At 33.5% G+C, this 14,125-nt stretch overlaps 3 protein-coding genes across 4 annotated transcripts; 1 reads left to right on the top strand and 2 right to left on the bottom strand.

Annotated features, from left to right (window-relative positions):
- Positions 1-149: 149 nt before the first annotated feature.
- On the bottom strand, positions 150-2,695 carry LOC105169407 (Acyl-CoA N-acyltransferases (NAT) superfamily protein). 2 transcript variants are annotated; one of them, XM_020697393.2, is made up of 3 exons: positions 2,236-2,695; positions 707-1,020; positions 150-296 (listed from the first exon to the last, which is right to left on the bottom strand). In XM_020697393.2, exons 1-2 carry the CDS (start codon positions 2,533-2,535, stop codon positions 751-753), a joined length of 570 nt encoding a protein of 189 aa, XP_020553052.1. In that variant the 5' UTR covers positions 2,536-2,695; the 3' UTR covers positions 150-296; positions 707-750. The 2 variants fall into 2 exon arrangements, with proteins under 2 accessions (XP_020553052.1, XP_011088104.1); XM_011089802.3 differs by lacking the exon at positions 150-296 and having other exon boundaries at positions 634-1,020.
- A 2,767-nt stretch (positions 2,696-5,462) lies between these two features.
- LOC148789518 (protein BPS1, chloroplastic-like) lies at positions 5,463-6,386 on the top strand. Its single transcript, XM_088883291.1, has one exon. The coding sequence runs from the start codon at positions 5,463-5,465 to the stop codon at positions 6,384-6,386; it is 924 nt and encodes a 307-aa protein (XP_088739417.1).
- Positions 6,387-9,297: 2,911 nt separating this feature from the next.
- On the bottom strand, positions 9,298-11,381 carry LOC105169418 (serine/threonine-protein kinase-like protein At3g51990). The gene has a single exon (XM_011089813.3). The coding sequence runs from the start codon at positions 11,171-11,173 to the stop codon at positions 9,674-9,676; it is 1,500 nt and encodes a 499-aa protein (XP_011088115.1). The 5' UTR covers positions 11,174-11,381; the 3' UTR covers positions 9,298-9,673.
- Between the last annotated feature and the right edge of the window lie 2,744 nt (positions 11,382-14,125).

The following is a 14,125-nucleotide window of genomic DNA, read 5'->3' on the forward strand; positions in this document are numbered from 1 at the left end:
GGTACTTCAATGTGATTAAAAATCTTAGTAAAACTAAAGTATATATTGATTTAAGTATTGAATACATATTCAAGATTATTAAAAAATATGATATCATATCCCACAGATATGCAATATGGTAGAATGCCCTTCAAAAGTACTAGCGGAGCTAAGAATGAACATGAAACAACTCAGAAATGTTTCCATAACGTAATTTCTGATTCTCGAATCATTTCTACAAAAGGAAAATGTTCATTGCAGCTGAAAAATCATCTGCAGATTAACAATTTACAGAGGACTTCGCTATGCAGCACATCCTTGCAATGAAAGCATAAAACATGTTTCAGATCAACTTAGAACTCGATAATATGGAATGCTGCCACATTCAAATATGCAATGATACCCGAGAAGATAGAGAGAAATTGACGAATATTTAAAAGCTTTCTAAGTTACACCATGAATACCCTGTAGGAGAAACCTAAACAAATAGGCATGCCCAAACCAATTGTTCAGGCTCCAAATAGTAAAGAATAAACTCCAAATGCATGACTACCACTAAAGAAGCCTGCGCCATCACATAGAGACCCAAAATGTGCCATGTGTTAAAGCATGTGTATGTATCACAATTATTTGAGCTTCCACTGACAAAATAAATTAATAAACAAAGGGCTCTTTCAGCGCAATTTTTATTAAATCAAGCAAAGTGTAGAGAGGATTCGATACTCACATACAGCATTAATAACAAAACTCTGACCCCTGAATGAGTTCTGATCACTCAGTTTTGGCCTCAGTTGATCCAGGCTTTTCATCTGCCTTCGTTTCGGCGGAACAGCATCCACCACCATGATGGTGGTGGTGGTGGTGGTGGTGGTGATGCTTCCTACCCTTGAGTTGCTTCCTCATATCATAAGCATCCTCCCCATCCGCATAATATTTGGCCTCCACATCATGGATCTTGTAGCCTAGTGTCTCAGTGTACAAATTAAACGCTGCCCTATTGCTCTTCCTGACATGCAATGACACATATTCTGCAGCATATACCTGTTAGAGGACCAAAACCATGGATAAGTTGACTGTTAGAAGACAGAAAATAACGAATGTTCAAGATTTATTGCAGTTGCTCCAAATTTTCCAGGGAAAAAATAATATGGAATAAGAACCAGAAGGAAATGTAGCAACATTTTTCTACATTACCGTTACCATAAAATGAAACACTCTCGATAACCCTTGTGCCAAAGAATATAAAAAATAACAAATTAATCTTTCTTTTAAATGGAATAAGCTCAAACTTCTAGCACAGACTAGAAATACAGATGGCGTATCATGCTTAAATATAAAGAATTAGATTAATCACAGTGGTGCAAACTTTGGCAGCACTATAAAAGATTATATATGTTTTCTGGCATAGAAAACAATGGATATATTTATCCTGTTTCTTTTTTGATGGAAAAATTCATTGGTATTGTAGAAGAAATATAATCTGTTCCCCTTGTCATCTCAGAAGACTAATATATTTGTAAAAATTCAAAATCAATTTATATTTTAGAAAGGGGTGCAATAGCTTTGACCAAATTCGCTAGTCACTCTCATTCTCACACTACATTCTGGTTTTACAGTAGATGAAATACTTTAACAAGGACCAATACAAAAGGTGGTCACAAAGAAAATTGCCAACTCTCAGTAACTAAGCAACAGCAGTCAGCAAATTAGAAATGCAAATCCTATATAAGACATAATATTTTTATGATCACTCTAATGATACAATAAGTCAATTGAAAAGATTTAGAAACAGCGCAGCATGTTTGTTGCCAAATTTAACTCCCAACTGTTCACCAGCCAATACACGGGAATCTCAAGCACTGGAAGTCAATTTAGGAGTGCAAGAAGCTCTCAACTCAACCATAAATACACAGCTATAAGCAAAACAGAAATTGAAAGTTCAAGAATATCAACGGCACAAAAGATAAAAAAGTTCGCCTCTCATTAGAAAAATTAACAAAAAAAACCCAATAAAACCAAGAACATCACCTGACCACTTATATAGGTTGTTTTTGTGAATTTTAAGAATAGAAACTTGCAATACTTCTCGATTGAATTGGATTTTTCGTCCATCATAATTTACAAACCCGAGATTATTAGTCTCATAAACACTGTAGTAATAGAATTTCCTTAAGCCTGGCTCCGCCGAAAAATCCACCAGAAACAGAAAAGTAAGCTCAAAGACAACATGCATAACAAGAAAATCGATCACGGAACCTGTTCCATTGCATTTTGAGCAGCAGTCATGAGCTTAGTGGCCAGGCCGAGCTTGCGGTGTGTCCTGAGGACGGCGAGCGAGGTGATGTGGCCGTGGCACTCCGTAGTCTCCTCCTCCATTTTGGCCAAGACGTAGCCCACAATCTTGCCGTTGTAATCCTCCGCCACGTAGAGGAGCTGCGGCCATGAGAGAATGTGGTATAAGTAGTATTTCATCTGGTAGTTCTCCGGCAGGCAGAACAAATTGCAGGCCTGCATCGCCAGCAAGTCATCCACCGTTGCTTTCCTTATGCACACCATCTTCACTCAACTGACGCGTTTCCTGACAGGAGCAAAAGAAATTACGGTTAGGAATTAGGGTTTTGGTCTTGGATTTAGGGATTTGGGGAAGGACGGGGAACTAGTTTGTGAGCTTTGTGGTCTAATTATTTTTTTTTTTCTTTGTAAATGACTTAAGTGATAGCGTAATTGATACTCATCTGCCTATTTATAGCACCCAAATTATACAATTTTTAATTACAAAAATCCTATTTTTTAATTTTATTTTTATTAAATAGAAAGTTTTGGCTGATTGCTTTCAACTGCTAAAATTATTTTTTATTAATTATAAATATTATATCTAAAATCCTTCTATATATTATAAATACTTATATCCAAATAAAAAATTATTATTCGATAGGTAGAAGATGGTGAAAGAAATACAAAATATTTTGACGCAATTGAGAAGAAAAGACGATGGACATCAACGGAACGAGTTTGGGACGGATTTGTCAAAACTCAAGACCCGTTAGATTGGATCCGGTTAATATTTTAAATATATTAAGAAATATATTTTAAAAAAAAATAATCCAATGATAACTTTATAAATATGAGATAATAATATTATTGAAATATTAATATTTTTGTCAATATATAGTGCATGTTTTAAATATTAAAATATTAATTTTTTTAGAATATGTGTTACTTATATAAATATTAAAATATTTATAAATTATTAATATTATTATTTAATTTATAAAAATAATAAGTTATATATTACATGTAAACATAAATAAATTACATAATTTTCTTCCATGTATGTACAAATATATTTCATATAACATAAAAAATAAGATGGGATAGGGGCGAGACCGAGTCCAAACTCGCACTGGGATCTATTTAAGGCTTCAAGACCCACCCGTTAATAATACAAATATTTTCTACTCTTTACAAAATTACAAATACACTTTCTAAGGTAAATCAAATTGACACCCACACGAAATGTATTTATCATTTTGAAAAATAGAAATGGGTGTTTATGTAATTAAGTCCAATTCAAAAGAGTAAGGATGTAAATTACCCTTAATCAATTCGTGAATGTTGACCAAAGACTTTGCTGTATTTAATTTCATGTGTAAATGCTACTATTGATGATGACACATTGTAAATATATAGAGGAAATTAATTTTAAATTAAGGTTGTAACATTTAAAATCCTAATCAATATATATTCTTATCTGCATTATTTTTCAACCATATATATTTTTCATTTAAATACATTTTATAATTTTTAATAATATGTGATAAAAAAAAAAATACATAGTTTCATGCAAAGTTCACTTTCAAATTAGCGTGGAAAGGAATAAGCAAGAAGATTCCGATATTTTTTTGTTTTAGCAACGATTACATTAATATTTTAATAAATTGAGTGATATATTAGGTCCAACAATATATTAATATAGCAAAATATGATGAAATATATTTTAAATAACTTATAAAATGAGATAAAATAACTATACGTTCGGCAGAATTCAAATCCATAACCTCAAACTTGTTTATAAAACTTCAATTTTAAACCATTAATCTAAAACATGGTCGATGGGAAAATCTCAGCAAACACAAAAATCTAAGCCCAAGGCAATCTTTGCCAAACAAACACGGCCTAAGTGTTCATTGGCAAATTATAAACTTTGGATTTGGGCTATTTTTTGCTTCATGAATTATATATAGCTTGGGCTCATTTTCAAAAATTGACATTTGGAAGGCTTATTACTTATGGGGATTTGGCTGGATATTTTAAAATATTTAATTTAATTTTTTATTTATTTGTATCATAATTCGAACTCGTGATAAGTCACAACAAAAAAATGATTTAAATACCATCAGAGTATGAGACGTCAAACTAAGACCAAATTTCCAACTTTAAATCACTCCCTATTCATTAATAATGAAAAATTATAGTACGATTTATTAATAAGTTAATATATATTAAAGGAAATTGGGAATATGGATCAAATTTTTATGATCAATTTGGTTCTTTTACTATAAAAAAAATAAACTACTTTGTATTTTATTTACCACATATACTTTAGGTGTACAAAATTCCACTAAGAAAAGAAACATTTAATAAATATAACTTGCGTATCAAATTAAATACGAGATACGGCATTATTTTAAAATAAAAAATCACATGACTTGTATATAACATTAAAAGATTGAGTAATGTCATTTTATAATAAAAAATTCAATCTAAATTTTCCATTAATCAACATGAATGTGGGTTGACCTAATTATAAATTCGAATGTCTATCTAACATGAATTTTTAATAAATAAAACCACCATGATAATTAATATATAAGGTTAAATTTCTCAAGCTAGGACTGTCAAAATCATCATATACTAATTATTTATACAGACAACTTTATGTATAATTTTGTCACTAATAATTATAAGATGACAGAAAAAATTGATATTATTTAATATATATTTTTAGTGATAATTTTTTAAGAGAGTCGTAATTACGTGGGATTTGTGATCCAAAAGATACTAAGTTTGAAAACATATACATAATCTTATCGGAAACAGGGTTTCTTTGAGGCTTCCGAATATGGCATAGCTTGGAAATGAAGCAGCGTAGGCGGGAGGAAGCAAGCGGACCCCCAATGGTCGCCGAATGCGTGTGTCATGAGAACAATGTTATGCAAATTGGACGCGGATAAGAATATTTGACAGTCAATTTGACACTTCTCAGGGGCTGGATTTTGCTGGTTTTCTTTTCTGCCCATTTTGACATTAAACAAATACACTCTTGCCCACAACATTGCCCCATTCAGTACCCCCACTTGTTCCACAAAAACCATCTACTCCAATCTCTCTCTTCTATGTATATATATATATATAATGATCACACACACACATACACCAAAAACATCTACCAAAAGTTTGTTTGATTTCTTGTTTTGTTTGCTATGGTACTCTTAGTAGAGAAACTTGGGAGAGCCCTCAAGTTTGGATCCAGGCTGGAGGATCATCACCTGAATTCCGAGGCCTTATGGGCTTCTTTAAGTGGTTTCAGGTCGAAAGTTTCGAGTTTTGTCAACCAAATATTGTTCAAGCGTGATAATCCAGGGCGGAAGTTCCTGTCCCTGACGGGGTTCAAGGATTGCTTTGAGATGATAGATGTCGGCAACAGGGCTTTCGCGAAGCTGGTGGTGGAAATAGACTACCCGATGAGCCGATGGGGCGGGAGAGCCACCGAGGAGTATCTAAACTACACGTTGAGCTTGCTGGACTTGCTTAACTCAATCAACTCCTCCGTTTCTCATCTCAGCCAGGCCAAGATGTCGATTTCTCATGCCCTGAACCTGATCAGGAATTCCCCGACAGCCAAGAGCTTGAAGAAGATCTCGGGAAGAAGTACTGGAAAAGACTTGAGGTTTGAAGGGTCGGTCAGGATGGGAGAAAGGTCTGTTTGTGAGAAGGAATTGGTGCTTCTCCAGGCTTTGATGGTATCCAAGAAAATCGCGTTCTTGGCGCTTGGTTTAGTCTTATCAGGTTGCTCTGGTGATGCTAAACCATACATGGAAGTAAGAAAATTCGGTGGAGGGTTCGATGATCCCCTGATAACAGTTCTGGATTCACGATTCTGCCACGAGGTGACAGAAATCCAGCAGGGAACTATGGAAGAAGTGGAAGAGGTAAACAGCGCAACGGAGCGCCTGCCTACGGCGATTTCTGCTGGAAGGTACAACGAAGCTGAGGAGGAACTGAAGACGAGATTGGAGACGCTGGAAAATTCAATCCAGGGCATTCAGAAGCAAGCAAATAAGTTGTTCTCTGAAGTTTTAGCTGCAAGAAATAAGTTGCTGGACAACATTAGGCTCACAGGATAGAATCCGTGAGTTAGAGTTAGTAGTTTAGCTGTGTAAGTTGTATACAAGTTGCAAAATATTTGTTAAGTAAATTATTGTGTATATAGATTCAGAAAAGAGATCTCATTATAAAGTCGAGCCAAACACATCCTTTTCTATGATTGTTTGAATTATTATCGAGCATAAAAAATTATGTTCGGATTTAATTTGATTATTAATCTTAATTCGAATAAACATGAATTTGAATCCAAACAATTTGATATTTTATAAGTATATTTATTATTTTTGCATTAGTCGAATCGAGTTCAAACCGAGCCCAAAAGTTTATCGACAATTTTATTCTTGTATTTAAAAATATTCTTGTATGTATGCGTAATTACCCTGAGTAGCAACGACAAAATCGAGAACAAGACTTAGTAGAAGAATGGATAGAACAATGGGGACACTAAAATTCTTCTTCTCCATTTCTCGTTGAATCTGATTTGTCTGTAAATCAAAAATTTTATCCGTGAAACTAAGTTTATGTGCAATGTGTAGGGTGGATGTATAGATATTTATACTTATAGAAAGAGTTAATATGTAATAAGATGGTTTTAAAATTATTGATATACAAATGTAATAATGTATATTTTTTTATACAATTCTAAAAAAAAAATACACTATTGTTTATTAACAATTAAATTGCATTAAGACCCATAATTTAAGTCACATCAACCTTCATCGTCACTCTTCCCAAAACGTGGTTCAGTCGTTCTGCTAATTTTTAACAACATATTAAAATTTAAAAAATCATAAATATTACTAAAAGACACTGTTACTATTACACTACTACTTCTCACACTGATTCTACTTTCAAATTCCTCAAATACCCTTTTTCTTTTTCACACACATAAGGTGAATATATGTGCTGTGCAGGTCACTTTCTATGCTAATTCAGTGGTATTTTATTTGAATAATGTAATACAACCTATCATCACAAAATTGGCAACTCATTCTTTGCTTCTCCTTCATCTTAAATATGAATAAATTTTTAATTATCCTCCTTAAGTTTAGCACAGTTATAAATATTTTCTCATTTTTAAAAAAATAACATATATTCCATGATTTTGACCTCTGTTTAACAACGATTCGACTTGTGTAGTCCTCGTTAAGTTTTTGTCCAATTTTTGTAGTGAATTGATCAAAAATTACTAAAATGGCAGAAAAAGTGTGCACGAGAAATGTATGTGACTAGCTTAATTAAATGTACTTTTCGACCATTTAGCAAATTTCAATCGCTTTTTTTCCTCAGTATGCCAAATTTTTAAAATTATGAATTCATATAAAATTAAAATTACCAACCCCGATATTTACAGTACAAAAATTACGATGTTCAACGGATGATAGCAACTTGACGGGATTACAGGCCTTTGAGGGGAAAGAGAGAGATCAAGACTTTACAGATGGAATTACTGGTTATTGGCAATTTGAAAGTAAGAAGCTGCCTTCAAATATGATCAATCCTTTTTGTTTTTGAAACATAAAATGGAGCAAACTCCAACTTATTCCATTTCTTTCCAGTACTGAAAGCAACAATGCAGTTGACAAATAAGACAGCCCTGTCTGCTTTGTGCTTGTCACACCTCATAAATTATTCTTCAAGTTGACCTATTTCAACATCCGATACAGATTTAATCAATAGAATGACAGGACAAGACGATCAGCGTAACAAACTCTTTTGATGGTATATCTTCTTTGAACTCGATATTTTAAGTATTTTTCGATCAATGTAAAATAATTTGTTTGAGACGTAACTAATGTTTAAAGGGTGAGTTTATCGTTACAGTTCTACCGTATAAGACCTGGGACCGAAAGGTGCATTTCCTTGCATCTTGTGCTGTCTCGGTGGTCTCCACTACCATACTCCGAAGATGAGTGCAAAACAGAATTTTTGCGATAGAATGAAATCCCAAATGGTCCCCAAATGAAGTACCTGCCTATCTGTTTGTCTGTCTTATTCTTGTGTCAAAAGAGAGGCTTTGGATTTGGACAATGGCGATATTTCCTTAACTGACATGAACCACCGGTGGGGTGGGGTGGGGTGGATAAGATGTGAATAAAGACATGGGAGCAAGGGATGGGAGCTTTTCAGTAATTCTACCAAACAACCTTCATATTCAAAATATTCATGAAGAAGATTAATAATGGAATTTCAGTTCATCAGAGACATTAAGAAATTACTGTCCCGGTGTAAAATACGAACCACCACAAACATGACAAAGATGCGTGACTGTTAAAATGCAACCGGCATGCTGAATATGTATGAGTTCGGTTAGAATGCCGTGTAGATCAACACATGGATGTGACTGTTAAAATGCAACCGGCATGCTGAATATGTATGAGTTCGGTTAGAATGCCGTGTAGATCAACACATGGATGTGACTGTTAAAATGCAACCGGCATGCTGAATATGTATGAGTTCGGTTAGAATGCCGTGTAGATCAACACATGGATAGAAGAACGCAACCCAAAATATACAGTAAAACTGGACTCTTCTTGCATTAAACATATTTCACCAACCGCGATAACTTGAAGATCAATCGTCCTCAACAAGGCAAGTTTGACACAAGCGTAACATTCAATTGTGCAGAATGCTTTTGGCAAGCACAATGAAGCAAGATTTCTGAACAATAGCAGAAAGGAAAAAGAAAATGTTAACAATATTTCTCCGTTTCTTGAGGATACATTAGTGCAACGATGGCTTTGCAAGATTAAAAGAAATAGAGGTTGACTGCATATAAATTTCCCATCCAGCAAACTAAAATGTTTATCGATATGGGACCAAATGCACGTGTCGATAAATGGAGAAACTGATCAATATTGCTATATTATGCATAAGCACCAACAGAAGCACATATTTGTAGTGCAGAAGTAAGAACAAGGGATCAGGGAATAAATCAACATTTAATGACAAAACAATTTCATTGACAGGGTTATTGAAATGATGGTAGAAAAGCTGAATATACAACAATCATCTAACAAATTTATCTCACCCAAAAACCAAAGATTAATACAGCAAGCAGCTTGTACAATTGAATACGTGTAATAATTCATCGTTAGCTTGAAACAATGAGGAATGCTCTTTAACTAGTGCACCAGTGGTGCACCAGAATGTATACTTTAGCTGATACTTGTCTGGCTCCACGGATGAGTAATAGCTTAAACGTCAGAGCAATCGGCAAGGGTTGGAAGCAAGAGAAGCTTACACATATGAGCACTGTGTATCTTCAAATCCGCAAGACAGACTTAAAAACTTGCCATTATACTTTCTATGCTGTGATTGCCAATTCTGCAGCCTGAGTAACAGAACTTGATGTGGTAATCTTATCATCCATTCCAGAAGGTGCACTAGAACTCTCCTGAACTGATTGGTTTGGCTTTAATTTAGACACTCTATCTTTACCAAGAACCATGGACCGAATACTAGTTCCTCCAATAAACCTACCACTTTCAAATCTGAAACTCAATACCCTTTTTGTCGGTTCCAGCTTAGATTCAAATCCATCATCCTCACCATGAAATTCAGACTCGCCATCAGGGCTAGCCATCAATTCCATCAAATTGCTCCGAAAGCCCAAGTCCGAGTACACTCTCCGTGGATTTCTCAATGGCTTCCCAAGTTTAGCATCCCCATCATCAAGAATCCCATTTTCACCCCCTGTCCCATTCGAATTCACCTGACTGCTTCTTGATTGAACCGGTACACCCGCAGTCTCCACCATTAAACAAGGATTAGCTAAACCATTCCAAGAATGAACTGGAACCAATTTACTCAACTCACTCAAACATTCCACCACCTCCTTCATTGATGGTCTTCTCTCCCTACAAGACCTCACACATTTTGCAGCCACCACAGCCAACGTCTTCCTCACCATAGGATCCTTTGGAGGCACAACCCTGGGATCATATATAGCCAACAACTTCCCTCTCCTTATCAAGGGAATTGCCCAATCCACAATGGACGGCGGCGAATGTCCCATATCAATAGCCTTCCTTCCACTAATGATCTCCAAAAGCAATATCCCAAAACTGAACACATCAGTCTTGGTACTCAAATTATCAGGGGTCACATAACAAGGATCTAAATAGCCCATTGTCCCGGCAGGCGGAGTTGATCTCAACCTATAGTCATCCACACACCTCAATGCCAGCCCGAAATCGCCCAATCTTGCATTGAAGTTCCTATCAATCAAAACATTAGCAGACTTAATATCACGATGAATTACAGGTGGGTTCAAAGAATGGAGGGTGTCAATGGCTTTGGCAGTTTGCAACGCCAATTTTATCCTCCTCCCCCAAGTGGGAGGCCGCGAATTGGAATGCAAAACATCATAGAGAGTGCCATTACTCATGAACTCAACTACCAGAAGGCGATCTTGGGAGTCATTCTTGGTGAACCCAACAAGATTGACCAATCTGGGGCTCTGGAGCTTAGATAAAATGTCGATTTCATTCTCGACTTCATTTGGGTTGTCGGAAAGGGACATTTTCTGGGCAGCTCGCGAGGGCTTCTTGATGGCCACAAGACGGCCACCGCGGAGGACGCCTTTATACACAAGTCCATGGCTGCCCCTCCCCAAGAGCTTTCTGTCTGAGAAGTTGTTTGTGGCTAATTCAAGATCTTTGTAGTTGAATTCTTGGATTTTGATGGGCTTTTCCTTTTCCTTCTCCTTGTAATGGGAATTCTTGGAGGAAGAAACTGATGAGGTTGAGGCATGGGAATCGGCAGTTGCGATTGATGATTCAGCTTTACACGAGAGATAACCCATCACTAGTTGAGATTTTAGAATGCAAAAGAAGCGAATTGAACACCACTATATATGGGTGTGTGTAATGGGGTTTTGGAATCGAAGTTGCTCAAAGCTGGCTCTTCTAGTGGGAGCAAGGAAGAACTGTAGATGGCAGACCGCTAGAGAGAGAGAGAGAAAGAGAGATTTGTGGGTTGACCATTACTGAAAATGGAATCCCAAGATCTTGTTTTGTTTGCCAGCGTTAATATAGTTGTTCTTGTAAGATTTAGTTATTATTGTTCCACACATTTTCATTAAATTACTCATCCAACCACACTCCATCAATATCTATATCTGACAAAATTAATTTATAAAAAATAGTTATTTTTGAAAAATTAAATATAACTATAGACATTTTAATCGATTCACGTCCTGTCAATCATGATAGTTACTATAAAAATCTACCATTCTGAAAAAAAAAAAAAAACAATTTTCATTATTAATAAATATGTTTGGACTTTGAATTTTAGTGCAAAACTAAGCATTTTATTTTAACTTTTTTATTTTCTTTTTGCACTAAAATTTGAAGTCAGATGCATGTAATGTAATATTATCCAACATAAAGTGCTTTCATTTTCATGTGTGGTTTGATTCATTTCAAAGTCATTAGTTACTGCTTTTCAAAGCCATTTCCCATTTTACTCTTTTTGTTTCTTTGATAATTTGCAACTTTTTGGTACTCATTGTTTTCCCCATCTTCTCAATTTTATAGTTTTTCTTTTGTCGTATTTTGTAAATTAGTTGCATACATTATTGTATCATAAAAATATGAATTATTAACAATTGTAATAATTAATATATTAAGTATAATGTCTATTAATATTTCATAATTAATCAATAACTACTATTAAAATAAACAACAAAACAGACATTGAGCTCCCGTTTGAACGTGTTCACAAACATTTTTAAACTATTTAACTTAAACTGATTAAAATCAAAATTTAAAAGTAGTTTTCTATCAATTTTCTTAACTTATTTATAAGATTATAAATATTGAGTTATTATCCCAACACTCAAAACTTTAAGTTTTTATCATTTTTTTTTTCGAGCACTTTCAACTTTCCCTACAACTTGATTTATAATTTATTTTAATATAAAAATAAAAAATTATTGTAAAAAGTCTTGAACTTATTAATTGTTGTGTGTGTGAGAGAGTTATAGCAGATGCAGAAAGTAGAGTTGACAAGACAATGTAGCAGTAAATATAAATTTATTACCTGAAGTTAATATTTTGTCACACATTTAGAAGGATGTTTAGTTGGTACGTGGAATTGTCTGTTTGTCTAAATTTATTTAAAGTATTTCATAATTACACGCATCTTATAACATATTCTTAGAACTTATAAAGATTAAGCTTTATTTTACAACAAGATCTTGAATTTTTTGTATCAAGGGAAATTGGAAAATTTAGGAATGTTCGTATCGATGATTATGCAATTATGATTAGAATTAAAATAATTTATTAAAATTTTTTTAAAAATAAGTTTAAAACGCCTAATTTTTGTAAAAGAAACTTATAATATCGTTTTTTTTTTTTATCTTATGAGCTCGTTCTATAAAAATTCAACGAAGTTTTACCATTTTATAAGTTTTTAACTAGTTTACAAGACCTTTTGAAAAGCTTATAGGCTCACACAACAAAACGGAATTGTGTGATTTTGTGATCCTAATTTATATATTTATTTTTAAATACACGAATTTATAAGAAAAGACAAAAATTAGATCATAAATATTTGTGATCTTATTATATTATTAGAGTAATCTTAAAAAAACATGTCCTATTCCAAGAAAAACCAAACAAATATGCAATTCGAAGTAATAAATTGTTAGAAAATTAATATTATGAATTATTACTTTCAAAGTATTGCTTTTTCATAGGGATTCTTACTTCACCAAATTCAAGAAAAATAAAAAAAGAAAAGCCCATATTCCTAAGTCTGAGATTGCTTTTTGAGCACTTTTTGCCATCTTTCTCGCAGTTGATTTGAATCGGCAATTGAAGTTTATGCTAAACTATGCAATCATTTTCATTTTGTCAAAAAGTTGATCAAAAAGCAAACTATATTTATAAACAAAGCTAACACAAAAAAAAGCGTGTAATAAACTATATTTTATTTATTATTAATAGTTTTTGGTTTGGGAATGAATAGATGATTATTAATGAATGCATTCATAAAAATAGTGATAAATTTATTATAAGTAGAGATGAGGGAACAACTGCAGGCAACAGCTTAAAGCTTGATTTCACATAATATGAGATTTTTCATAATTATCTTCTTGTAATCTTTAATTATATTTCTCCTTTTGCTTTTTCAATCTGATCAATTCTTTTGTTCTTACCATTGAAGGGTGTGTTGGTTTCTTGAAAATTACATTTAGACAAAATCAAACTAAATAAAATCTTATTAATTAGCTTAGATGTGTTAATTGCACTCTAATTATATAGGCTAAAATGTTGGAGCAAGGTAGAATTATTTGTTAATATTATTTATTTATTGATAATTTATATATAGGTACAAGTATTTGGGAAGGATAGAAGGAGGAGTCGTACTGATAATTTAAATGTGAGGTTCAATGAAATTAATTAAAAACCATCTCATTAATGCACGGCAAAAGTACATCAAAACAAGGTAAAAGAAGCTCCTTTATGGAGTCCTTTTCTCCCTAGACCCCATTTACTTTGTCGGAGGGATAAATGAAATGACAGAATAATTTAAAATTAAATATGAGAGATAAAAATTATCTATATGTGATTTACGTTGTTCGATTAAAACTTTAGAATAAATATTGTCATGTGGGATCAAATTAATCAAAGCCACAAAATTGGAATTTATAAATGATAATATGTCCAATGTACTAGCTAAAATTATACAAAGTAAAATTACTGTCAGTTGGACATGCCTGCACCATAGTAACAATTTCTACGCATCT

Source organism: Sesamum indicum, linkage group LG1, assembly GCF_026168435.1.
Source record: "Sesamum indicum cultivar Baizhima isolate 11 linkage group LG1, ASM2616843v1, whole genome shotgun sequence".
Classification (NCBI taxonomy): domain Eukaryota; kingdom Viridiplantae; phylum Streptophyta; class Magnoliopsida; order Lamiales; family Pedaliaceae; genus Sesamum; species Sesamum indicum.